The 26,760-nt window shown below is 47.3% G+C and overlaps 2 protein-coding genes across 4 annotated transcripts; one reads left to right on the forward strand and one right to left on the reverse strand.

The window, feature by feature from the left end:
- Positions 1-1,458: 1,458 nt before the first annotated feature.
- On the forward strand, positions 1,459-2,977 carry LLCFC1 (LLLL and CFNLAS motif containing 1). 3 transcript variants are annotated; one of them, XM_063708821.1, is made up of 3 exons: positions 1,459-1,555; positions 1,800-1,866; positions 2,464-2,977. In XM_063708821.1, exons 1-3 carry the CDS (start codon positions 1,550-1,552, stop codon positions 2,697-2,699), a joined length of 309 nt encoding a protein of 102 aa, XP_063564891.1. In that variant the 5' UTR covers positions 1,459-1,549; the 3' UTR covers positions 2,700-2,977. The 3 variants fall into 3 exon arrangements, with proteins under 3 accessions (XP_063564891.1, XP_004046424.2, XP_055203108.1); XM_004046376.5 differs by lacking the exon at positions 1,459-1,555 and having other exon boundaries at positions 1,563-1,866; XM_055347133.2 differs by lacking the exon at positions 1,459-1,555 and having other exon boundaries at positions 1,563-1,866; positions 2,421-2,653.
- Positions 2,966-24,457, reverse strand: KEL (Kell metallo-endopeptidase (Kell blood group)). Its single transcript, XM_004046375.4, has 19 exons — positions 24,300-24,457; positions 23,895-23,972; positions 23,436-23,598; positions 23,004-23,180; positions 20,380-20,504; positions 19,903-20,049; positions 16,546-16,608; positions 16,265-16,453; positions 15,889-16,037; positions 14,590-14,719; positions 8,319-8,429; positions 6,750-6,848; positions 6,430-6,507; positions 5,890-5,990; positions 5,593-5,703; positions 5,383-5,450; positions 4,982-5,151; positions 4,541-4,636; positions 2,966-3,521 (listed from the first exon to the last, which is right to left on the reverse strand). Exons 1-19 carry the CDS (start codon positions 24,300-24,302, stop codon positions 3,360-3,362), a joined length of 2,220 nt encoding a protein of 739 aa, XP_004046423.2. The 5' UTR covers positions 24,303-24,457; the 3' UTR covers positions 2,966-3,359.
- Positions 24,458-26,760: the final 2,303 nt, after the last annotated feature.

The raw sequence follows: 26,760 nt of genomic DNA on the forward strand, positions 1-26,760 counted from the left end.
TGGGTTCAAGGTGGGGTGAGCAGGGTCACCTGCCTACTTGAATCTTTCCTTACTCACCTTCAAGCGACCTCCGTACCACTCCCTAGTCCCTTGTCATCTGGCTTGGACCATCAGGAAGTGTGTAAGAGATGGTGTCTGCTGTATGTGAGACAGCATCCATGTGGGCACGTCTGCTAACACGAGTAACCTCTGTGGGGAAGCATCTCTTTGTGTGCTTCTGTCTGCAGTTCCCTCTTGCAGAAAGGGTGCCTGTCTCCACAGTGTCCTTGGACCTGCATGTGGTATTTCATTCAGGTCTGGTATGCATGGATGAGCAGGAGCGGTGTGAACTGGTTATGAGAGTTCAGGAGTGACTAAAGTCTTCTCTTACCTGTCTTAGCAGCCATCCTGCATCTAATGGCCTATGTCTCTGTTGCTGGTTTTCGAAAAAAGGCCTTCATTCTGTCTCCCTAACTCACAACCCTCCAACCATCTCTGCCCAAGAAGCAGTTGGGGGTGATTACCCACAGCCGGTTACTGCCAACAGATCTGTGCTCGCCAGGCTCATGGGCAGGAGGCGCATCCAAGTACTGAGGCAGGATTCTCCCAGATCTGTTATTTGGGATCCTAGACTCCCTGCCGCACTGCGGCTTCTCTGCAGACTCTAACTCCTTTCGCCAAGCAATGAGGTTGGAGCTGAGCCTCTAACAACCTTTTCTTTCGTCTAAGAGTACAGAAAGGCGTAAAATGAAAGAAGAGGGTGTTTCAACCTAGTGGTACAAGAGGACAAAGGCTAGAAAAGTGGGAAAACCAGGGGAGGGTGAAGAGAGGGCGTGAATGGGCTCTACCAGCTGCAAGGCACCCTGCTCTTTGTCTCTCTCTCTCTCTCTGTTCACTCTCTCTTCATCTGTCTCTCTGTCTCTGCGTCTCTATCTCTCTCTCTGTCTCTACCCCTCAGTTTCTGCCTGTCTCGGTCTCTTTCTTTCTCTCTTTTCCTATGTCTCTGTCTGTCTCTGCCTGTCTATGCCTGTCTCTGTCTCTGTGTCTTTTATACACACATACAGCATGTGCTTTTACCCATCCTTGCCCTATGCTCCTCCCCATCTTTATTTTCTGGCAGACCCATGCTTCATGTAGAGCAGCATGTTCATGCCCACGACTTGAGAATCCTGGCCGGCTCATCTGTTCTGGGCCTCATCCTATGCAAACCACTCTTGTTACAGAAAGGCCACATAGAATAGTGGGAAGATATCATATTTAAAAGTAAAAGTTAATCAAGAGTCCTTTTCAGCCCCTTAGTATTTGGGTGATTTTGAGTGACAGAGTCATTTTTTCTGTGAGCCTCAGTTTCCTCATGAATGTAATAGATATGAGAACACTATGATTTTGCAGTCCTGGTTGCTACGTGGATCTAATGGTGTAATAGATATGAATGTACATTGCAAGCTGTTAAGTCATTTCTGTTGCTAAATACAGAATGACCCACTGTGGTCATCTTGGAAGCCTCTGCCATCCCTGCTGGCTGTGCTCCATTCTTGTGCCTCGCCATGGAACGCTCTAGTGAGCCGGAATGAAGGTCAGGCCCATGGCTGTGATGTCACAGAACATGTGAAGTCAGAGGTCCTATGGAAGGGAAGGGGAGAAAATGCCCCTGGAAAGGGTTAAGGGCCAGGACAGGAATGGGGCAGGAGGTGCACGGATCCTGCTGGGCACTGGGAGCAGGGGGCGGCCAAAGGCAGCAGGTGGGCAGGTCCATGCCTCCCCTGGCCCCCCAGCTCTGCAGGGCAGTGTTCCTGGTTCCTATCTTGCTGCTGCTGCAGGTGAAGCCTCTGAACGGGAGCCCAGGCCCCAAAGATGGGAGCCAGACAGAGAAAACGCCCTCTGCAGGTAGGTGGAAAAAAAGACAGGAGCCATACAGAGAAAACACCCTCTTCAGGTAGGCAGAATAAAAGACGGAAGAGTCTGGAGGCTCAGGGTGAGGTCTGTGTGAGGCCAAGCTCCAGGTCACTGATGAAGCTAGGGTGAGACCTGACATAGGTCTGGTTTATGGGGGGTAACTCCAGCCACTGATGGTTATCATGTGAAATAATAGTGTCGGCTCACCATGGGCCAGCTGAGCTTGCATGCAACTTCTGTGTGTGTAAGCATGGTGCATTTGGCTGGCTTTTGTCATGCTTCAAGGTGGCCCCTGACTCCCCCAGTGTTGAAACCCTAGAGGAGGCAGCTAACCTTAGGAATGGTGTGTGTGTGTGTGTGTGTGTGTGTGTGTGTGTGTGTGTGTGTGTATGTGTTTGAGTTGGGGCTGTAATTGAACACAGACCAGAAAAAACCTCTAGAAAGAGCATCCCCTCTCTGGTGAAGGCCAAGGATATGGGCAATTGGGACTGCAGCCCTAGGCTTCGACGTGTTTTTCCTATTCTAACTTCTCCTTTCTGGTTCAGGCCAGGGTCAGGGCTCAGTCCTTGTCCTTTTCCCCTGTTCCAGACCAGAATCAAGAACAGTTCGAAGAGCACTTTGTGGCCTCCTCAGTGGGTGAGATGTGGCAGGTGGTGGACATGGCCCAGCAGGAAGAAGACCAGTCGTCCAAGACGGCAGCTGTTCACAAGCACTCTTTCCACCTCAGCTTCTGCTTTAGTCTGGCCAGTGTCATGGTTTTCTCAGGAGGGCCATTGAGGCAGACATTCCCAAATATCCAACTCTGCTTCATGCTCACTCACTGACCCTCCCTCATGGGCTCCAGGTCACAACTCCCAAAGGAGATGCAGGCATGGCTCTCTGCCTCTGATCACCATCACTGTACCTCAAGGTTCAGCAGCAGAGATACCAGTTGCCATCAGTGCTAACTGACTGCCTCTCCAGGTTCGGAGTTTCATCTCCCAGGGCCAGAGACAGCAGACCCACATCCTTCTCTCCCACACCTCTCGTGGTTTTGTTCAGGACAGCAGATTAGAGGCAAGAGGCAATGACAATAAAATAACGATAAAATCCTGAGAACAATTGGGAGCAGCTTTCCGATACTTAATCCAAGCCCTTCTCGTCTCCAACTAGACTGCTTTATTGTCCAATCTTTGGTCCACTGGGTGGCCTTCAAACCCACCGGGTCACCAATTGTTGATTCTTTCCTTTTCTTGTGTCCATGAAATATTTTTGGCATTTCTCCCTCTTATCTTTTCTAACTTCAGGGTATTTTTCTCCCGTGCAGTTAATGACTTCCAGGCATAGAACATAGCAGGAACAAGTCATTAAGAGACAAGCGGAAGCCAAGTGCCAGCTTTTATTTTTGGAACAGAAGCGGAAAGGAAATCTTGCTCTGATTCCATGGATGTGACCAGGGAGGTGTTGGTCGATATTTCTGTGCTGTGGCATCTTTGGTAGCCAAGTTACCAGAGCTGGCAGCGGCTGGAGGGGTTCAAGAGAGCACCACGTGCACAGCGGAAATACCTGGCAAAGGCTGGGGTGCTGCTGAGGGGCCCGTGGACTCGGAGGTGTGGAGGGCTGTGAGTGTCGTGAGAGTCCTGGGGGCTGGGCTTCCTACACATCACCTGAGCAGGAAGAGAGGTCATTGAAGGGGGAGGGTCCACAGGACAAAGCTGACCCGGTGACAAGGGATGATCAGGGACAGCAGACAAAGAAGGGAACAGGGGATCAAGTGCCCCAAGGGCCACATGGAGCATTTGAAATGTATAGTTCATTTAATCTGGCAATAGGAGTCCAGGAGGAGGGCCTGGGCTGTGTAATGATACCATTTATCAATGACAGAGAGGCAGGGTCTAGCGCAGGAGCTCTGGGGTGAAGTCTAATTTAAGCATGTTGAAGACCTGGCACCTGAGTCTGTTGAGGGAGTACAGGGTGCTTAAGGAGGTGATGTCAAGTGGGCGCCACATCTAAGGTCAGGTGTCTGAAGAGGAATGTGGCACACAGTCAGCCTGTCACAGGCTTTTTTTGTGTGTGTGTGAGACTGAGTCTTGCTCTACCGCCCAGCCTGGAGTGCAGTGGCATGATCTTGGCTCACTGCAACATCCGCCTCCCAGGTTCAAGCGATTCTCGTGCCTCAGCCTCTCAAGTAGCTGGGATTACAGGCGCCCACCACCAAGCCCAGCTAAGTTTTGTATTTTTAGTAGAGACGGGGTTTCACCATGTTGGCCAGGCTGGTTTTAAACTCCTGATCTCAAGTGATCCGCCCACCTCGGCCTCCCAAAGTGCCAGGATTACAGGTGTGAGCCACTGAGCCCAACCACAGGCTCATTTTTAAGGCATCTGTATTTTGGGGGTATGAGAGGAAAAAAAAGTTGGTCTCCTCCTCTCCTGGAGGAACTTGGGAATAGAGTTTTTTCTACCTTTTGAGTTGTGGGGGTGCTGAATTAGGTAGAAGAACCTGTAGTCATCTGAGGGGTGATTCCAAGGGGTAGGGAGGGAAGAGAAAAGATAACAGTGAGGACATCTGCAGAAGAGGGTTTGGGGTATTTAACGGAGTGTCTGAGGAGGGGACTTCCATGAGCTTCAGTAATAAGGCATTCAACTGACATAAAGCAAGCTGTGGCGGGAGGTGGCAGCTGCCTACCTGGGCATAGCTTCGAAAGAAGATCTGCTGGGGGCTGAGGTCCAGGCTGGGCAGGACAGTCTCCCCATGGTGCCGTAACAGCCTCTTGCTGTATGCCTGGGTAGGGGTGGGTAGAGAAGGGCCATCAGGCTCTAGACCTGTGGCCATTTGAAAGTCCCTCCACACAGTACCCAAAACCCATGGCCCTTGCTCACTGGTTCTGCACTGACAAGTTGATCTGAACTAGAAGAAAGAGTACTTCCCAGAAGACCTATAGATGTCCTAAAATGGAGGATCTCTGGGGTAGGAGGGGGATCCCCAAGTTGCCGTCTGTTCAGTGGGGATGCAAAGGGCAGAAAGCCATGCAACTGTACTTGTGTCAGGAATGGTGGAAGGAAAACTTGAGGACATGTTTTCTAGTCTGCCAGTACACATAAACTGTGGCCCTTGACACTTGCATACCTGCAGCGCGATGGCTAGCCCCCCAACGTCTGCAGCGTTCTCCAAGAATGTGAGGGAGTCATTGAAGGAGGTTCCGCTGGGTAATGGAAAGGCAGCATAATGGCGCTTCAGGCACAGGTGAGCTTCCTGGAGGGCATGGTTGTCACAGGCGGGGCAGCCCCCAGGCAGTACTGTTGAAAACGGGGCAAGAGAACATACGGCAAGAGAACATAGGGTTGGTGCTGCCTAGGTGAGGATGTGGGTGGTACCACAGACTGAACCAGCTCCCAGGAGCATGGCAAAGTTCCCAGGACTGCCCCACCTCAAACCCTCAAATAACCTCCCTTTCCCCTCCAGGCCTCCCTTGTGGCCTTCCCTTAGGTTCCCTATTATCCCACCTCCCAGTGGCCCCTGTTACCCACAGAGCTGGTAGAAGATGTGCAACAGCTCGTGGGCCATGATGCTGCCAGCAGCGCCAAAGTTCACGGCTCTAGGGAGACAAGGGCTTATTTGACCCCCAGAATCTCTCAGCATTTGTGACCCCAGTTCTCCAACCGTAAGTCCCATCCATCATAACACCTGTCGGCCCCTCTTGGGAAACTCCCTACCTACCCTTACAGAGTGACCCATACCTGGGATAGCCAGGGTGGAAGAATGGGGGTTGGAGGAGTCCAGCTGGAAAGACTACCACATGGTCAGATACCGAATAGTAAGCATTGATGTCCCAAGGGGACACCTTCCACCTGTGGGAAGAGGACATGTGAACTCCAGCCCCCACCACGTATTGCCCTGACACCCTGAGACCTACACAGTCCCTCCCAACTACCGTTACTGTTCATGCTGCCTGGCCTGAGCCCTGGCTTCCTTTCCTGTGAATCATGGATGGGTCTCTCTGGGATGGAGTGCCTGTGTCTCCCCTGCTCTCATACCTGTGTTGGGGGCGAGGCTGCAAGAAGCTCTGGACAATTCTAGCTCGGAGGGACCGGACACAGCTCAGGACAGACTGCAGGAAGCTCGGTCCAAGCTGTATCTGGGGAAGAGGCAGGAGGTGACTTGGGCGCCCAGAGACTTCTATAGATGCACGCTGACAAACACCAACGGGACCATTTGACCCCAAACAGGCAAGCCCTGACAGGCAGGCATCCAGGGATTAGGAGAGAGCAGCCCAATGGCATCACTATACAGCACACCCAGGCTTTACACATATCTGCACACAGATGAACACGCCCAGACAAGTCACAGGATGCACGTATGTGTGTTGGCACACGCGTTGGGACCTGAAAAGATTCTGTTCTTCTGCCAGCAAGACGTACAGTGTGGATATTTCCCCATCAACCCCAGCCAGCACCAGGGTAAGGACAGAGCTAAGTCACCCAGGGAAAACTGATTGTCCAACAAAGACTCAGGAGGGTCAGAGAAGTGACGAGAAGTCAAGGACTGAGAAGGAGCTGGAAAACACAGGGACCCACATCGTTGTATTCTTGTCGGGCCAGCTCTGGCTTCAGGGCCCATTCTGAAGCCCCCATCTCCACCTGCAGTTGAGCAACCTGGAGAGAGACACAGGAGGGGCTAGGAATACTCTCCGAGTCTACCAAAGGAAATTTCTCCCACTCGTTGCCCTGTCCCAGCCTCTCACATTGTTGCCAGTGTGAGTACACAGCCCAGTGGCTTCCCTACTTAGCATGTGCCTGGGGGGGCCTTTGGCATTTGCTTCCAGTCCCCATCTCGCTAGTTCCAATACTCCATTTCCTGCACAAGCTCCCACACCAGCCAGGACGCCTGGCCTGACCTTGTCCTGGGCCATGTTCTGGGTCTCCTCATTCATCCAGGGAAGGTTTCTGAGGCGAGTGATGAGGGCATCCCGGATCGCAGTGAATAATTTCATGGCCTGTGGGAGTGAGGTCCAGGGACAGGGGGACAGGATCAGGAGAGGCCTCAGCCTGGCCCTGCCCACAGCTTCTGACCCTTGGAAAAGGCCTTGGCCCCAAGGAGCTGCCTGGGCTGGAGCTGCTGTTAGAGGAGCAGCTCAACTAAAGCAACTAAAGGATCTGTGGAGAAAGGAAGACAGTGCCAAGCCCACAAAGGGAAGGTGGGGCCTGGCCATCCGTGAGGGCCATCAGGGAGATATAGTTCCTTTCCATGGGGAAATAGCCTGACGCGGGAGAAAGACAGTGTCCTCACTCCTGGGGGCAGGAACACCTCTCAGAAATCAGAGGGAGGAGAGGGCTGTCATTTTCTCCTCTGGCTCAGGGCTCTTGTTCTCACACTGTCTTTTTTAAATGGTCCACTCCCTCTCCTCATCCTCCTGAGCTCTTCAGCTTCCCAGCAAGTCCCCCACAAGTCTCCCTGCCTTCACAACGTGAGTGTGTACTCACTGCTTCCCCAGCCACCTGCCATCTCATGTAAATCCTTTCTTGGAGGGAAATGAAAGGCACTATCGAGAGCCTGGGCTCTGGCATCAGAATGCCTGAGTTCAAACCCTGTCTCTGCTTTTTGGTAACCGTGTGACCTTGGGCAAGTCACTTAACCTCTCTTTGCTTCAGTTCCCACTTGTATAAAATCAGGATAATAATAGGAACTAAATGACGTAGTTCATGCAAAGTTCTTGAAGGAGTCCCAGGCATGTGGTAGGTACTCAGAAAGTACTCAGTGGTGATTTATTTGATTTATTTGCCCTCTTCAAGATTATGTCATCTGTTCTGATGTCACGTCATGTGTTGTTAAAAAAATCTTAGCTACAACAGGGAGGAGACTTAGAGATGATAGTGTTCAATTTTCCTTTTTCTTTTTTTGGAGATGGAGTTTCACTCTTGTCGCCCAGGCTGGAGTGCAATGGCATGATCTCGGCTCACTGCAACCTCTGCCTCCCAGGTTCAAGCGATTCTCCTGCCTCGGCCTCCCGAGTAGCTGGGATTACAGGCATGCACCACCATGCCCAGCTAATTTTGTATTTTTAGTAGAGATGGGGTTTCTACATGTTGGTCAGGCTGGTCTTGAACTCCTGACCTCAGGTGATCCACCCACCTCAGCCTCCCAAAGTGCTGGGATTACAGGCGTGAGCCACCGAGCCTGGTTCGATTTTTTCATTTGATGGTTGAAGAAACACAAGACCAGGAAAGTTGGGTAACTTGTCCAAGTGAGAGCATGTCATGGAGAATTCGTGGCCTGAAGCTGAACTGTTTCCATACCAGGGATGGAGCAGGCCTTTGGGTTCCCTCTCTCAGTGGCCCTTCTCTCTCTGACTGCCCAATTCCCCAATCACACACACCACTGAGAAAGTCAAAGTTAATAGAAGAGGGGAGGCTGCGTTGGGTAGGAAGGGGTGGAGGGATGTGGGCTGGGAAGAGCTCTCACATACAGCACTTCGGGTGCTTGGGCCAAAGGCCTCACGAACGAACAAAGCCGCCAGCGTCGGCTCGAAGAACGTGCCTGTCTCCTCCACGCACTTCATCCATCGTGGGCGGGCGGGCTATGGAGACAAAGCTGGAATGAGTGGCTCCTGTTCAGGACTCTTTCCTCATCTGTCTCCCCAGTCTTCACTAGATCTTCATTCCCAGAGGGTGCTCTTTTGACTGGACTTTCTGGGTTTCATCTGTTTACTATCCCTTAGGGTGATGCACATCACCGATCAGTACAAGAAAAGCACAGCTTCCTCAGAGCTGGTCTCATGAGCCTGGCTGAGTAAATCCTTCATGTTATTGCCTATTGAATTTGACAGCAAGGCCTCTAGGAGGCATCATTCTGGGGTTTCAAAAGCCTCCTGGGAAGAAGATGAGAACCCAAACCTCATACCTCTGCAGTCTGATGTTCCCCCTGTTCCCCCACCACCACTCTACTCCGGGGTCCCAGCAATGACTTCCATCCTCCATGCTCCTTTGCTCAAAACGGAGATTGCGGATGGAAATTCTGTCCTACCACCATCACCTTTATCCTCTCTCCAGGTGGGCATGGTGTATCATACTGTAGCATCTTATAAAGAAAAAATTATCAGAGTAGAACTGGGTTTTAGATGCCATATTGTTTGCTAGGAAAAGAGGACACAAGACAAGACTCAGTGTATAAATTCATAGAGCTGGAAGACTTCCAGCTAAGTCAGAGAGGAGAGAATAGAACAGGAAGGTGGAGGGCTTTCACTGCAGAGGCAGGAGGCCATGGACAAACATCCAAGAGGGCAGTGCCAGCTGAGGACCTCAAGAATGAGAAACAGAAGAGACAGACGCTGAGAAGGTCTTGGCGGTGGGCTTGCATGGCTTTAAAAACTTGACCAAGGCATAAACCCAGAGACGACACGGTAAATGGAGACACACACTCAAGGAACCCAGGGACAGGAGGAGGTAGCTGGCCTGAGGGAAAGCTGAGCTGGAACTGATAAATACCAGCTAATATGCTAATTTGGGTTAGGCAGGATGAAGCCTCAAAACTTTATTCCTGTCATTTTTTTACTTCCCAAAGACCTGCCCACGGGGAAGGTAGGAAGGCTGCCACTAATACTCTCCCTGAAGGAGCTAGGCTGGTCCTGGGAATGGAGGGGGTTTATGTGCATCCCACTACAGGAAACAGACCAAAGAGGTCAGTCTGGTAGTCACTGAAGAAGAAACTCCCGAACCCACCAGTTAAAGAGGTTATCATTTTGGAGGTTGCTGCAGGCCTGGCTGCCCACATCTGTGTTCTATTGCACCTTGAGGTCTGCTAACCTTGAGTCTTATTTTTATTTTGTAACAGAGTCTCACTCTGTGACCCAGGCTGGAGTGCAGTGGTGCGATCTCGGCTCACTGCAACTTTCACCTCCCGGGTTCAAGTGAGTCTTCTGCTTCAGTCTCCCAAGTAGCTGGGATTACAGGTGGCTACCACCAGAGATGAAGTTTTGCCATGTTGGCCAGGCTGGTCTCAAACTCCTGGGCTCAAGTGGTCCATCTGCCTTGGCCTCCCAAAGTGCTGGGATTGCAGGCAAGAGCCACCGCACCTGGCTAACCTTGTCTCTGATAAAGAGAAGAGGCTCAGATTCTTCTCATGCTGCATGAGTTGGAGCTCTGAAACAACAGGAACTAAAAGGAAGTCCGGGTCTGAAAGCAATTATGGGCCAAGTTGAGAATCTGCCAGCCACATTCTGCTGGACAAGCTTGGCTCCAGGAATACCTCTTATCAGACAGTTGCTACATGTGGAGCAGCAACCAGCATCAGCAGGGGGACCACTTGAGCTTGGAAGTGTAGATCTGCCTACTCTTCTCACCCCTTCTCATTCTTGATTTGTTTCCTGATGCCCTTTGCTGGAGCCTGATCATTTCTCCAACATGCTTTGCCGTGGGACCTGACTACCGGAGAATACAATCGCCACCTCAGACCACTACTACAGCTCTCTCTCAAGATGTGGAATGGTAGTGTATACCACATTGACTGCAAAGGGAGAGTCAGAGAGAGAAAGAGAGGGAGAGAAATAGAATTCGAGAAAAAAAAGTCTCCAAAATATAAACAATAGAAGAAATACTTCAAACCCAAGATAATGAAACTCAGTGGACTAATTTTAGGGCACCAGAAAAAAAAAGTTCCATATATAACCTCAGAACCACAGATAGTATTTGAGAAATGATAGCAATCAGGACAGATTCTAAGAGTCCAGAGAGAAGCAAAAATTTGACCAATCTTCTATAGGATGAGGGGAAATTTTAGGGATTACAAGCCAACCAGGAATTCTTAATGTTAATTTCTAAACAAAATTGTAGAACGAATCATTAAACAGTTTTTTAACACTTGGAAAATAATGTGTAACTACTAAGGGCTATGATAGGATCACTGAAGAAAAATAATGCCAAAATGATAAAAATTTTTCTGGCTAAAAGGCTTATGTAACTGAGGCATATGAAAGACCGGAAGCTGCAAACTCCAATAGGGGCCATGCAGAGGCATAACAGAGAACAGCAGTGCAACATCAGAGCTACACGGTGTGGTGGGGCTTCAGAGAGCGCACCCAGCCCTGAGCTGCGTCATGTAGCGACAGTCAGTTGTCGCCACAGGAGAAGGGTAGCCCAGTGTTTCCCAAGCTTCACAGACACACACACACACACACACACACACACACACACACACGAAACCTGAATGCTTGATATCCTAGTTTTTGAATGTTGGTGATTAATTCAAAGTTTGCAAAAGATTCTACAGGCTAACAAAACACATCTATAGACGAAATACATCCTCAAGCACCACTACCATCCTACCACTGAATAGAGTATTAGCACTTACTAAGTTTGAGTTATTAACTTAAACCCCTGTGGTTCAGTGACACCAGTTGTCGAAATGAAAACGATATCTAGTCTACCTTCCTCACAGGTTTGGGGATCAGGTGAAATAATACCTTTCAAGTACTCTAAGGCACTACCCCACTCTGTTGGCATTATCTTGATTTAGCCAGGCTTGAAAAACACAGATTGAGTCCTAGTGAATTAGATAGAGAAACTGATGTTGAATGATAGCGCAATTTGAGTGGAGTCTCATCTGGCTGAATCAAAAGTAAACATCAATGGTGAATGATTTCGAGTTAACTTGACCTCCAGTGACATTCCTACTAAGAATCCTAACTACCACTCACTTAGCATTTCCTTTCCTCATTTCCTGTTTTGCTTTTCTTCATAACACCTCCTAACATATTTTATTATTTTATTAGTTTGTTTATTGTCTTTCTTCCTTCACCAGGATATGTGGCTGAAGGCAGGATTATTTATTTGTCTTTTTTGTTCATTGCTGCATTCCAAGGGCCTGGAGAAGTACCTGAAGTACACTAGGTTCTCAATAAGTGTTTGTTACATAAATGAATGCATAAATCCATAGCTAGGTCTTCAATAACCTGAAGGATCTTAACAGTAGTCTGGACGAAGATACACTGAATAAAATTGCAAATGATCCAAAGCTGGAAGACCTGAATAAACTGAGATGCTGGGCTGAATATAAATCATTCACATTTAATCATCACAAATGTGAAGTTCTGCTTTTACTTCTCAAAACCCACCTTCCCAAGTTTCATAAAAGAAAACCTGACTTAACAGCCATTTTCATTGACTGTAACTCTATTCAAAACTAATCATCCAAAGATGGGCGAATAATGAGATTTAGAAATCTTTCTGTATAAGGGCACTATAAATTATAATTCATTCAAAAGAATATGATCAGAAGTCGGTAATTAATGGCCACTGAATAAAACCAAACATTTTGATCATATCAAGGCCAAACTCTAGGTGATGTCTTTGATTCCATTCTCACTCTCACATCACTCATCATCAGGACATCCCATTGCTAACCTTAAAATATGTTCTTTTAAAACATAAATGAGATAAATCCCTCTGCATGTCTTTATTTCATACAGAGAGAAGCAAAAGTCCTTCAGCAACCTACCAGACCTTGTATGGTTCTCTCCTTCCTGCTCTGATTCCCTCCCCACTATTGTCCTAGTCACTCTGATCCAGGTGCCCTGGCTTCCTTGCTGATTCTCAAACACCTGGAGCATGCTCCAGGGGCATCAGTGGACACAGCAAGCCTAGTCTTCTCCTCTCAACCAGAGCCACCAGGAGGATCCCTCACCCTGCACCAAGTTTTAGCCAGCCTGCCTCCTGCCCTGTCCCCATAAGATGATACCCCTTTCTTCACCAGAAAACTCCTTCCTCTCTCTAGACATTTTGTCAGTTCTGCCTCCTGCACAGAGATGCCACTGATCCTTCAAATGCTCCCTGATCTCTCCCTCTTGGGAACTCCAAGAATATCTGCTGTCTAAACCAGGATCCCCTGGGAACACAGCATTTACTTAGTGTACAGTTGTTTTTGCACTACAGGGACAGAGTTGAGTAGTTCGTAACACCAACCATTTATGGATCACGAAGTCGATATTTACTATGTTGCCCTTTATAAAAAAGTTTTCTAACCCTGTTTGTAGCACCTACTTGTTTCTCAATCCTGTATAGTGTGTGGTTAAAAACATGACTTTATGAGCCAAAACATCTGTTTTGGAGTCTGTTCACTTACTTGTGAGCTGTGTGGTCTTGGGAAAGTTTCTTGACCTTTCTGAGCCTATTTTTGCTTCTGCAAAATGGGGATTAAAAACCTCCAAGTGTTTCTGGAAGATTTAAATAAATAACCTGTCCCAAGTGCTGACAGACAGTGACTACTCCATGTATAGCAGCTGTTATCATTATTATTAAGTGCCATCTTTTATACTATTGTTCCAGAAAGGTGAAGTGGCGTCCCCAAGGTCACACAATTATTTGTTGGCAGAGATTAGTTCAGCTTTTAAGCCCAAGGACAATTATGTGCCCTAATGGAAAAGATAATGGCTTCAGGACATCTAAGCCTTCTGCATTCTTTAAGCCTGAGCCTCAACATTAGCACTCTTACAGCCTCCAAGAAGTGCCATGAGGCCATGGTGCTGGCTTTTATAGGTAGCTGTTTGTTGCCAGGATTTTGTAGCAACCCCAATTAAGATAACTTGGGGCTCTGGTCTGCTTCATCTGAATCAAGAGAAAAGCTGGGCAGAAGCTTCTTGGCCACTCTCCAACCCAAGTGATGTTCCTCAGGAAGACTGCTTTTTTAGCACAATGAGTAAACAACACAGACCCTGCAGCCAGACTGCCAGGGTTCAAATCCTCACCCCACTAACTTACTGTCATACCTGAGCAACTTCCTTATCTTTCGTGCCTCTGTTTCCTCCTCTTTAAAATACGAACCAAATGGCATCCATGGTACCTCATGGAATTGTAAAGACTAAATCAGCTAATAGATCTAAAGGATTTCAAAGAGTGTCTAGCACACCATTAGCTCTTGATAAGCAATAACTACATTCCAGTCCCTGTGAATACCTTTATCTTCTCTAAATTCCACAGCAATTTTAGGTTGCCAAAGCAGAGAGTTTCTCCAAGGCAGGGAAATGGACCACAAATAACTAAGAAAAAAAATCCAGTGATTTTTAAGACTAAACTGAGGCCTTCACTGAGGTTGGGATGTATCCAATGTACTGGACTCTTCTGCTTGCATTTGGATATATCCAACTTGGGATTTCAAGATTCTCAGCAAAGGAGCATCTCTGCATCTTATGTAATAAGTAGACTCTGGTTAGTGAAGTGTATTTTTCTACCCAGGCCCCTCCTCAGATATATCCACATCTGTGCCACAAAGTCTACATGTGGCCCAGTGGATCCCACTGGATGTCAGAGATAAACTCTTTGTGAAGCACGTTTGAACATGGAATCAACTAGACATAAGGAAGGCCACTGCGTAACATATCTCTCTGTCATCCCAATAAATTGTAAGCTCTAAGTCCAAGTTATCCTGAGCAAATAGTGTAAGCGTCATGACAAAGAAAGGGCAGTTTTGATAATATCAGAGTTTTATATTTGAGCTCAAACACCCAGCAAGAAGCCAGAGAGGTAGTCAGGCTGGGAGATGTGTGCCTGAAGGTCTGGCACGTGGCATCTTGGTTTTCAAGTTAAATTTTGTCTGTCCACCTTGCCTGCTTCTATGGAAAGCCAAGACATGGAGGGGCATCTACCATCACGGCCCCCTCCCTGAGAGAGAGATGCCGACATTTACCCCTCAAAAGAGTAGATACTCCTTTCGAGTATCTGGGCAAATACACCCGCTCCTCTCCTCACCATGGGTGGTTGCTCTGTCAGTTCCCGCAGTTTCTGGCTGAGCTTTCTGCGTGCCTCCTGGAATTGACTGTCCAGGGCTGGAGAAAGGGTCACCACCAGCCCTAAGATCATGTGGCTCTGCAGAAAGTCCCTATGGAGACAAAAGAGACCCACACATATACCCCAGGAATCTGGGGATGCTTCAAGAAGAGCCTCTCCTTGTGTAAGTCACCTTGATACTCGTGAAGGCAGCTCCTTCTCCTCTGTATTAATAACTGTTTTAACATGCACCCAAGTCAAAAAGAGCTTTTCATGATGTAGGTTGGGGTGGGATCTAGCTCCTTAGTAAAAGAAACTAGATGAAGAGGCAGCCTTCAAAGTCACAGGGAAAGAAAGTTCTGGGCTAGATGGAGTCTGGACTCATGTCATGAAACAGATTCTGCTTCCACAGTCAAGATATCTCTGGTTATCCTCAGATGTATCTCATAAGCATAAGTAAGCTGGTCTCTGTGACTGCTCTCTCCTCCACCGGCAATGCTCCAGCCAGGACTGCATTGCACCCTTATGTAAGCCTGCTCACTGCCATGTGAATGGGCAGCTACCTCCCTCAAAAAGGATTTCCAGATGCTGCTGCCACCATGAAGAAGGCCCTTAGGTCCAAGCCCCTGGAAGAAAGCCACTGCTTTCAGGTGGTAGCCACCCAGGTATCAGGGGAGGCAGAGAGCCAAACAAAGAGCCACTCTTTCATGTCCCCAACCCCAACACCCCCTTGATTTCCTGATACCAGCAGAAATGCTCTTAGACATTGTTTCCCATAAGAGCTCCAGCATCTTCACACCACACCTGAGGAATGGCCCCTCCTCTTCCTTTCTTCCCCTAAGCATCCCCAGCCTTCACCATCTTCATCTCCTCATCTCATGTGCCTCCTCCTCCTGCCCACAGTCCTCAGCTGCTAAAAAGACATACATACACTTAACTGTCTTCTGTGTCTGGGTCTTCCAGCATCTTCTACAGCTCAGAGGCTCTTGACTGGCTGGTGTTCTACTCTCAGGAAACCCCGTGTCTTGGCTGACCCTGCGTTCTTCATGTCATGTGTATCCTCCCTTACTCGTGCTCCCAAGACACATCCTTCTTGATCCCTCCATCCTCTCTGTGCCACCCATCCCACGCTTCTCTGCCTGCACAGGTGGCAAGTTCCTCTTATCCTCCTGGGAGGCCCTTACCAGCCTGCATTCCCCAAGGTTTCCTTTGCCCCCAAGATCTACGGTGCTCAGGCTCTCCTCCATTTCCATGATCTCCCCAATCCCACCTGGGGCGAACCTCTGCTTTAGCAGCATCTCCTCCACCAGTTGTGACATGTTTTTCAAATATTCCACGTCATGGACCACGAGGGACTGAGAGGGGCTCAGGGACATCGGTGTGAATGTCGCTTGCAAGCAGGACAACCAGTCGATGGCGGGGGCCATTTCCTTAGAGGAGGGACACAAAGCTGAGGGGGAAAAGGAAAAGAGAAGGAAGGGGAAAGGGCTTCCCCTTGGGTGTGAGAAAAAGAAGAGAACAGGCTAACTGGGGGAGGGGATGGAGTCAGAGACAGAATGAAAAGGTATTAAGGGCACTAGGAGGAAGAAGGAAAGGAGGTAATGTTTCAGAGGAAGATCCCCATGCCCACAGTCTTCTGGCCCCCAGTTCCAGGCACCTTGAGCTGGTCGATAGTGATCATCTGGAAGAGCTTGCCCTGTGCCTGCCGCTGCTCCAGGGGCCTCAGAAACTGGAACAGCCGTGAAGTGATGGAGATTGACAAGGAAGAGTGTTCTTGCACCTTGCTTGGGTCTCCTCCCAGCAAGGTTCCCAGCTGATTCAGGTAAGTCAGGTATTCCCGAAAGATCTGGAGGAAGGAAATGTCAGTCACAGGTGCCAGAGGTCCCTGCCTTTCTCCTGGCCTCAGAGGGCAGGGCCTTTGTCCATGTGCCATCTTACCTGGGCATAGATCTTCTGTTCTTGATCTTGCTTGAGGGGAACATCAAACTCTGGCTGGTCTATCTGGGCACAAGAGAGACTGGAGAGAAGCAGGGAGCATGGCGGATGGAGAGGGCAGGTGTGGGGAGGTGGGGAATATACCATGGGAGATGGCCTTGGGAGATGGACACAAAGATTGGACAGAAGAGAAGCAAGAGTACAAAGAAAGGGAGGGATTAAGGGTTGAGGGGCATGAGAAGAAGAGTCCAGATGTGAAAATGGGAAGAGATGGTGAGTATTACAACCAGTGTGGGTGTGCCCAGCAAGGCAGAAGCATAATAATCAGCATCTTAAAAGGAGCTATTCCTTGTCTCAGGAACAGGGCCAGGGTGAGTGAGGTGAGGAACCTGTCCCAGGTACAAAATCTAAGAGGTACCAAAAACTCAGTAATCAAACTGCAACCTAACTTAGGAGTATATTCTTGCAACAGGTAGCTCCATCTCAGCCAGCCATACCAGCTGATCTTCAGGCAACCACAGGCTGTCAGGTGATCAGAACATGCCCATTAAAGACAATTGCTAAGCTGTAACCAATCAAGCTGTTTCTGGGTGTCACTTCCTCTTTCTGTAAATACTGCCTGCCTGCATTGTTGGGTGGAGCTCTCTGAACCTCTACTGCTTCAGGATGCTGCCCAATTCATAAATCAGTCTTTGCCCAAATAAACTCTTTTTTAAAAAAACTCAGTAATCAAGATAAATAATTAACATTTTAAAAAATCAAAATTACTACCAAAAATGTATGATAAATAAAATCTCAAAACTTTGCTTATCATGGACTTTTTTCCCCAAAAAAACATACTTTTAGTCAATTTTGAAAAGAATCATGATGTGTTCAAGAAAAGTCCTCAATGTATTTTTGATTCATTTCAAATAAAAAAATCATTAGTATTTTCAAAAAGATTCACATAGAATTTTGTCCCATTTTTTGGGAAAAAAAGCATAATCTTTTTTCAAAAAAATTCATAATGAAGAAAAGTTTGATATTTTGTTCCATCATGTATTGTTGCATTGATTTTGATTTTTTAGGAATATTTATTAAAATACTATTTATCATGATACTGAGTTTTGGGGACCTTCTTAAATTAGCACCCCAGGTAAGCACCATGTATATTTCACCTTAGTCTGGCCCTGATGAACCCTTGTTTCTATTCTGAAGATCTTTGCTTCTACTCTTTCCCTTTTCTTCTCCAATTTCAATATCCCACTCTTATCTTGAGCCATATACTTTTCCTTCTGTCTCAAAAAAAACTTTCACTTGACCCTTTTGCTACATCGTATGTCCACAGTTCAAAGAATAAAAAAGCATCTATGCCCATTGTTTCCACTTTCTTATCTTCCTCCTAAGCTCTGTACAGTCTGTGTCCACTGCCATAACTGTTTGGAAAGTATCTCTAGGTATCCAAGGGTGTCTTCTCATTCCTTCTTCTCTGAGTTGACCCCTCCTTCCTGAAGCTCCTTTTCTCTCCTTTGTGGCCCAACATACTGGTCTAGCTCCCATCTCTCCAACAGTACTCTCTCTTCCCTGGCTCCCTTCTGCCCTCAGTCTTTGGACTTCTCTTTCTGTAGTCCATTCTTCCTACTTGCTTTTAACCCAAGAGACTATCCAGGCTCACACTGATGATAATCACCCTCCTCCCATTCACACTAAATCAAAATAATGGGATCACTGTGTAATCCCCCACTTTCTTTCTTTATATCCAATCAGTCACCAAATCCTCTAGAAACAGCATGAACTATCATCACTAGGGTGAAGTTGCCTAAATCCTTGTACCTGGCTCTTCGTTTCCATTTCTACCTCTATCTCAGGGCATCAAAAATGCTCATTTAGTTTCCTCAACACCCCCAGACTGACCTTCAAAACTGCTGACTCTATGCACAACCATCAAAATATTTGCTCTATGCACAATTGTCATAACAGTTGGATGGCCTCAGTAGCTATTTTTTTTTTCTATTATGTCAAATGTTTCACCTCCGTCTGGCTTCTTAGAAATAATCAGGCTCAACCTTATGTCTTCAGTCTCACTTTTACCTCCCACTGCACCCCACCTTGCCTCCCAAATCCTCAATTAAATAGATCAGCCTCCTCACTGACTCCACGGAGGAATCACACCATTCCAGGTCCTCCCCCTGGCTCAGCATTTCCAACGCCCCATAGCTTCACCTCCACTTGTGTGAATTAACCATGTTTCAAGGCTGGCTTAGCTCACCTCTCATTCTCTCCTCTCTGAGCCTCTCCTTAACCAGATCTTAACCGGCCCCCAAAGGCCACATCAGTTAAACTCCTGAGCAGACTGTTTAAAACTAAATTTTAGAACACCTCATAATGATAATCAATTCTTCTTTTGTACTTAACCTTTGGTAATTTTGTGGCTCTTTTGACAGTAGGGCCCAAATATGCAGATAGCATTACATTGTTTAACCACAAGAGTGATAGCTCCAGTGTTTTTATTTAGTTACTCACTCAACAAATACCTGGCAAAACCTCTAGCTGCCTGGCCCTGTGATAGATCCTGAGAAACAAAGGTGAATAAAGCATGGTCCTGTTCTAAAGAGGCTCACAATCTTCAACACAGAGTGATAAATGCTGAGAGCATGAGGAAATGAACGTAGGGAGAGCAGGGCTTCACCTAACTCATAACTAGGGTGTCGGTGAAGACTTCCTGGAAGAGATGATAAAGCCAACATTTGAAAAACATGTAAGTTTTCCAGGTTCAGTGTGGGGGATGGTTGCAGGCACAGGGAGCAGCATAGGCAAAGAACTGAGGAATATTCCTGGAAGCAGCAGTGAGTCAGCATGGCTTGGGGGTAAGGGAGAGAAGGAATGTACGGGAGATAAGGCTGGAGAAGTGTGTAGGGGTCAGATCACAAGGTGCTTGCAAAGCTTTACTAAAGATTAGGGACTAGATTCTGATGACCTGGCAAGCCACTGTGTCACTGACAAGCATTTAAATACAGACAGTAGCATAGTTAGTTAGCCCTTGGTTTAGAAAAGTTCCCTCTAGTAAAAATAAAGAGTAAATAAAATGAGGGCAATCCTAGAGATAGGAGGACTGGTTAAGGGGCTCTGAGACTAATCCAGATTAACAGTAAGAAAGACCAGGCCTACTTCTGTCTTCCCAGCACTGGCTCTGCTGCTCCATTTCCCACCCCCAGCTAATGTCCCTGACTTTCACATCAATAATTTTCCCTTAAGGTAGGGTTGTTTCCTATATCACACAGGTGTCCTCTCTTCCCAACCTGCAACCTTCCTCTAGGGGATGATTGGCTAGAGATGGAGGCAGGCCAGGTCCCACTGTGTCTTTGCCAGTGCATCCCTCACCTGGATGACTGGTGTGTGTGGAGAGGCAGGATGAGGTCCTAGGTAGGCTCTGAAGAAAGGGAAATGGCCATACTGACTCATCAGAAGTCTCAGCGTTCGGTTAAAGTTTAAGGAAGTCCATTTACCAGAGATGCGCCAGCCTCCAAGCTTTAAAGGTGAGAGAGGGGGCTGAGCATAAGGATCTGTGGAGCCCATCCCCCATTGTCTGGATCGGCTCTTACACAGCTGCTACTGCCTGACCTCTGCCCTGGGCCCTTCGAATCCTCTAGGGAGCCACATCTATCCTTTTTTATCTGCCTTCTCCCAAGGTTCTGATACTTTCATAGGGCATAACCATTTCCATCTCCATCTCCCTCCTAGAAATTGGGGGACCCTAGGAAGAAGACCTACCCTCTAGAAAAAAAAATGGCAGCCCTAAGCATGCATTGGTCCCATATGTTATGTATCCAGAAAAGTTAATATCCCAACTTTTCTCACCTCCTCAATAACTTGTCTGAGGGGACCAGTCCCTGCAGCTTCAATGGCACGTGTATCCATGCAGGAGTTGTAGAACTGGAAGGCTTTCTCCTCCCCAGAGCCTGGGTGCCAGGAATTCTGGGCCTCTAGAAAGGAAGCATGGGAGTGAGGACTAAACTCTGATTTTTTTTATCTTGCCCCAAATTCTTATCTAAGGGGTCTGGGGAGTCATGCCCTATATCATAAGTTCTCATCAGATGGGTTTTATTTAACCCATGTAACATGATTTACTTTCTAACCTGATTCTGGCATAACATTACAAGACAAAGAAGAAAACAAAAATATTTTACCCCAAAACATGTTTCTTTGCCACATTTTGAAATGGCCCTGCAAAGCTGTTCTTTGTGGAGGAAAATTTGCATCTGTAAAGAATCTCTATTAGCTATTAACATATCTCATTAACATAGCTAGATCTTTTGATTAACTAAGATCTGAATAGGAAACATTTGTCACCTATTGTCTCTAAGGGCAGCCACTATAAGACTTCAAAAGAACTTCGATCTCCACAATCTTTATCTTACCCTGAACATTCCCTTTCTATCTATCCCAGATCTTTAGACAAACTCAAGCAACTGTCAATCCGGAAATGTTTAAATTCACCTGTAGCCTGGAAGCCACCCCCGCCCCTTTGAGTTGTTCCACCTTTCTGGACCAAACCAATGTATTTCTTAAATGTATTTGATTGATGTCTCATGACTCTCTAAAATGTATAAAACCAAGCTGTGCCCCAGCCACCTTGGGCACATGTTCTCAGGATCTCCTGAGGACGGTATCATGGGCCATGGTCACTCATATTTGGCTCAAAATAAATCTTTTCAAATATTTTACAGAGTTTGACTCTTTTTGTCGGCAGGAGAATTAAAGGAGTGGCAACTGGTATAGAGGCAAAGAGGGAGGGTGGGAGACAGGGAGCTTACAGGAAAGAAAGACTCCCACAGAATATGGAAGGAGGGGGAGGAATAGAGATGAGGAAAATAAGAAAGATGATAGGACTGCCCAATTTGGAATGGATCAACTTGATGAAATGATGAAAGCAGAGAAAGAGAATGAAGAGAAGAAGACAATATGGAAAATAAAAGAAATGTGGGGAAGAAACCAAGAAGGAAAAGACAGGGAAGAAAGGAGAAAGGTAGCAATAAGTGGGATATGGGCAAAGGAGAAAAGAGAGAAATGAAAGACAAAAGAAATGATCGAAGAAATTAGGCAAATTCAGGGAACTAGAGAACTTTAAGGATTTGGAGAGAAGAAAACTCATAAGGAAAGGTTTAGCAAAGAGAAGAAACAGGGGAAGACTCTTCTAGTCCAGACTCCTCATCCATTGATCCCAGGAAACAAACACACTACAATAATCAAATGCAAGTCTCTCTGAATCATCCACCGTCTAATATCTAACACTCTTTTCACCCTCAGTCCCCCTGATATCTATTCATCCCATTGTAGGCAATATAATTTATCCTGAGCATATTTTTTCTTTTTATCTCTGTGCCTTCCCTGAAAGTATCCATTTACCCAAAGAGAATCCCCCTCCCACTCTTTCCCCATCAAAAAAGGAGGGCAGAGGGGTGCATTTACTTTTCCCAGATTCTAATTGATAGCGTCAACACATTCTTTAGGTTCCCTTGCACTGGAAATGCATGTCTATCTTATATGTTCTTATTCCCAAATCCTCACCACCATCCACCAACTTCCTGGGACGCACTTCCAACCTCCTACTCAGTTTCAGTTCATCCTTCTGGTTTTCCTCTCAGTCCTGGCAGTTTTCCTCTCCAGCCTCCATCTGCAGGAACTTTACTTCCACTGCCAATTAACTCAGCTCTCCTCTTCTTCCAGCATATCCTTTGTACTTACCCACTTTTTCTCTTATGCACAGTGATGAAGCCCTCTCTCGCTTCTCACCCCACCATCCTACCCCTTTCATTCCACCATCATCCATCATCTCCAATCATCCATCTCTAACATCCCATTTGTTCCAGGTCAACTTGCTCGCCATGGTTCAAGGTTTCAATGGAGAAGCAAGAAGCAAGAGATCATTGTGAGAGAGGGGAGCTCCGGCATGGTGAGAGGGAGAGGGTAATGTTGACAAGGAGCCATTGGGAGACTGAGGTTTTGGAGGTTAGAGAATGAGAGTGACGGACAAAAGAATTGAAATGCAGGAGGTGCTGAAGAGATGCTTGTGGAGGAAAACACCATGCATAGGATAGAAACTGAACATTTGGAGGAAGCAACAAAGATGGAGCTTGCTAAAAGGGACAAGTTGGGGAGAATGGAGTAATTATGTATACATAGAGAAGCAAAGAAGATGGAAATTAGATAAAGAAAAAAATGCAGAAAGGGACCAAGAGAAATGGAAGAAGGGTACCCAAGGCAAGGCAACAGGAAACAGTGAGAGATGAGCAAACCCAGGCAGCTCCCGCCATCCTGCCTCTTTTACTCCCCCATCATCTCCAATCATCCACCCGTATAATCCCACCTGGGATGGTGCAAACCAGTTGTTCCACAACTACACAGGGTTTGGAGCAGTCATGGTCATTTTAGGCACAGAGTCACCCACTTGCACAGAGCATCTTCCACCCTGCTTTCCTCACCCAGTATTCTCCGAAGTCTGTTTTTGTTCTTTGTGGCAAGCTCCTGAAAAGAATTATTGGTCTCTTTGGCCCTTCCACAGGCAAAGCTGAAGAAGTCGGTGCAGGGGGCCACACTTGTGTTCCCAGAGGCCAGGTAATGATCCCGGAGATCCAAACACACAGATGTCTCACAGAGGCCTGTGGGGAAAAGCTCAGAGCTGGGAAAGAAGAGGCAAAAAGACCAGGGCTCCCCCAAGGGGCTAGGCAAAGAACATCAGGTGAGTAACTAAGTGGGGAGCTGATGAAAAAGAAATGGTTAGGATGCAGGGAGGAAGAAGAACCATGGGGACCCCAAGGGTCAGGGTGGGCAGAAGCCCCAGGAGCAGGGACTGGGCCTGGGCCCCAGGGCTGGGGGAGGGCTGACTAGGTTAGGGGGTCTGGGATCTTGCTTACAAGGGCCACAGTTCTGGAAGTTGTAGAACAAAAGCACAGAAAAACAAAGGAGCAGGCCCAAAATCAGGATAGCTGTCAGCACCCGCCTGGCCACTGCCCATGGCCTGCTCCCTTCCACGGGCGGCCTGCTCCCTTCCACGGGCAGCCTCTCTTCTGGAGTGCTCTGTGGGAGGAACCAAGATGTGAAAGATACAAGATGGAGGGGGTTGAGAGACAGGGATGGGAAGAAGAGGAGAGAGAATGAATCTGTTAGTGCTACAGTCCCTTTATACAGAAATAATTATCCCAATTCTTCCTAAACCCAGCCCTACTTTAACTCCTGGGAGATGAGAAAACAAGAAATGTCAACTGTTTTGGGTGAGGATGAAGCAGACAGTTAGTAGATGAGTGTTTGTGGGATTTTAGAGCCGAGAGTGACAATATCAGTGTATTCCAGCCCCAGGAGAGGAGGCCACTGACCTCTTGGCTCCAGAGAGTTCCCATTCCACCTGCCTGGCTGCGTTCCCTCGGCTCTTCCTCACTTTGGTCCCCACCTTCCTGAAGTAAGTGGAGGGAGAAGGAGAGAGAAGCTGGTTCAGGAAATGGTGCATTGAAGAGAGTTTTATCAGGCCATTTTGATACCCTCGCTGCCTGCCCTGCCCCCACACACATATTTTTATCTCGGAGCAGTGTTCCCAGATGGGCTTCAGAACGAACCTGTCCCCTGAATGTGCCATTTCTCCATCCCTCTCCCATTACCTCCCCCTCTCCCCACCTTTCTACTCTGTAAGCCTTACATTCCCTCCCCTCCAGTGGGGGCAGGACATTTGCACACAGCCACCGTCACCCCCCACCCTAAGCCTCTGACTCCAAAAGGGGACTTACCATCTGTCTATCTTCTGTGGCTCCAGAATCCTTCCTGGTTCCACTCTAGGAGCTGATTCGGAGGACTGGGGTCCAGGAAACACCCCCCACCCCAGTTCCTTGATCCTGGAGAAGGGGCACTTCTGCTGCTCTTTCCCCTTGTCCCCAGACACACAGGAGTGGCCTCTGGGTGGAGCCTGCTTATCAGTGGGGGGCACCCAGGCTTCTCCTCCCCCTTTATCTCAGCTTCTCAGGGGAGAAGAGGGAGGGAGTCTTCACTCCCCAAGCAATCTTGCCCTTGGTCTGCTCCTTTTGTCTTGCACTGTGACTCTGCCCATGAAGTTCCTTTATTTCTAAAATATTCTTCCTTCTCTCATTTCTTCTGTATTAAAAAAATACGAGGCACAGTAAAATTTTAAAGCGTTTATTTAAGTAAGAAGCAATTCATGAATTGGGGAGCACCAGACCGACAAAGGTTTAGTGTTGCGATGACAAACTGTCAGAGGCAAGCATTTATTGGAAAGTTATAGAAGCAAAATAAAATATTATTTGCTTAGTTTGCAGTTACATAATTGCGTTTTTTAGGTAACTTTTTGGAAAGTCCCTAGTCACATAATCATATGTTAGTTGGCTGCTTATCATTGGCTGGGGTTAAGTTTTATTTGTTGTAAGCATTTTTCAGAAATTGACCCAAGTTAAGTTTAACTTATGTTTGTAGTTTTAGCAAGAATATGGCTATTTTTAAGGTCTTTGGCTTTGTTTGCCTGGGAATTTTTCAGGCCCAGTCTCCATTTTAATTTTGTTTTCACACCTCTCTGATTGGCTTTTCTGGGATTCATCAATTCCCAGGTCAAATGCCACCTTTCCCAGGAGGCCTCCCAGCTCCATGCCCATTCACACTGTTCCCAAGCATGCTTAATTGTTTCTCTCGGTGTTTCATAGCTCTGCTGGCTGCTGGCAAAGTCATGCATTCAAAAGATCACCCAGCTAGGAGACCCTAATCTGCTAATTATTAGCTCTGTGACAATAAACAAGCCACTTAAACTCTGAGGCAGGTAAGCAAGTTTTGTCATCTGGAAAATGAGGGTAATACTTGCCTATGCCTACCTCATAGGATCTCATGCCTTCTACAAAAGAATAAGGCTTTACTGAGCCCCTCTTTCTTTCATTCTGCTTTCTGTTACACTGATAGCTTGCCTCTTCATCTCCTTAGTGATTGAAAACTATGTCATAGCATGTACAGTGTCTGGTTTTCATTCCTGCCCACCCAAGATGCTTTCTAAATGTTAATAGAAATGAATTGCATTCCAAGCCAGAAATCCTCTTTCTCACATCATATTAAGCCCTTACCTGTGGTCTGAGTGAGGCAAGCACATTTCTGGGGGAAGGTGTTTCAACTCTGTCCCTTGTTTCCTCATCCCAGGAAAAAAAATGTAATTTATTAGGTTAGTCTTGCAAATGATCCCCTGGCGATATTTCCAGATTCCATCAGCACTGTGCTAGGGCCATGGTGCACTTGCCAGGATGAGGGTGGGTGTGGAGAAGTGGAGTAAAGCCATTGTGCCCCCTGGGGCCAGCTGGTCGGGTATCATGAAAGTCATAAAGAAAAGTCAGAACTTCATACATTAGAAAAGAAAGCATTGGGGAAAATAAGGCTTTTGAGGAAAGGTGTGGCAAGATACAGTAATATCTAAGAAATGCCGGTGTGGTATTGGGGATCTGGACTGATTGGATAAAAGACAAGAAACAGAGTGGTTAGTTTGGTGTTGCAGGAGTGATGAAGGGAGGGCCCGGCCCAAGGGGATGGCAGAGGGGAGGGAAGTGCGTAGAAAGAAAAATTGTATGGAATAAAGTCATGGCAATGGATTGAATGGAGGAGGGGTTTATAATAGAGCCACAGAGGAGCTCCAAGTTGCATTTCTGCATGACTAGGGGAATAGTGATGCCAGCAAACAATGGAATTTTGGTTAAGGGTGGGAGTAGGAATCAGAGTGAGGGGAAAAAGCTGACTCAGGATTCTAGAGGTGTTTGGTCTGTGTGGGTACACCCTGATGTTGCCTCCTCTTCAAACTTCCCTTCCACAGAAAGTCCAATACTCTCCCCATGGGCTTTTAGCTTCCTTCACACATATTCCCTTCCTCACTCCTTTTCTATCAATCAAAGCCCCTGAGCTGATGTTTCCCTAGGAAAATGATAATGGAGACCACTTAGATTAGATAAGAGAAAGTTGAAGATGGAGTGTGCTCTGTGACATTCCCCTGTGGACAGCCACTACAGCCTGGACTTAGGTTCTCTCCCTGTCAGAGAAGCTGAGCCAGCCACAGGGATAGGGCAGCACAGCTGCCGGGTCCATGATTCTTACTCAGCCTCCTCCTGAAGGCCAAGCAACCTCCATCCTGGGAGCTGTCTCAGGAGCAGGACTTCCTCTTATCATGCATATCCTACTCCATGGTGAGTCATCACCAGCACAGCCATACCCAGT

This window comes from Gorilla gorilla, chromosome 6, assembly GCF_029281585.2.
Source record: "Gorilla gorilla gorilla isolate KB3781 chromosome 6, NHGRI_mGorGor1-v2.1_pri, whole genome shotgun sequence".
Taxonomy (NCBI): domain Eukaryota; kingdom Metazoa; phylum Chordata; class Mammalia; order Primates; family Hominidae; genus Gorilla; species Gorilla gorilla.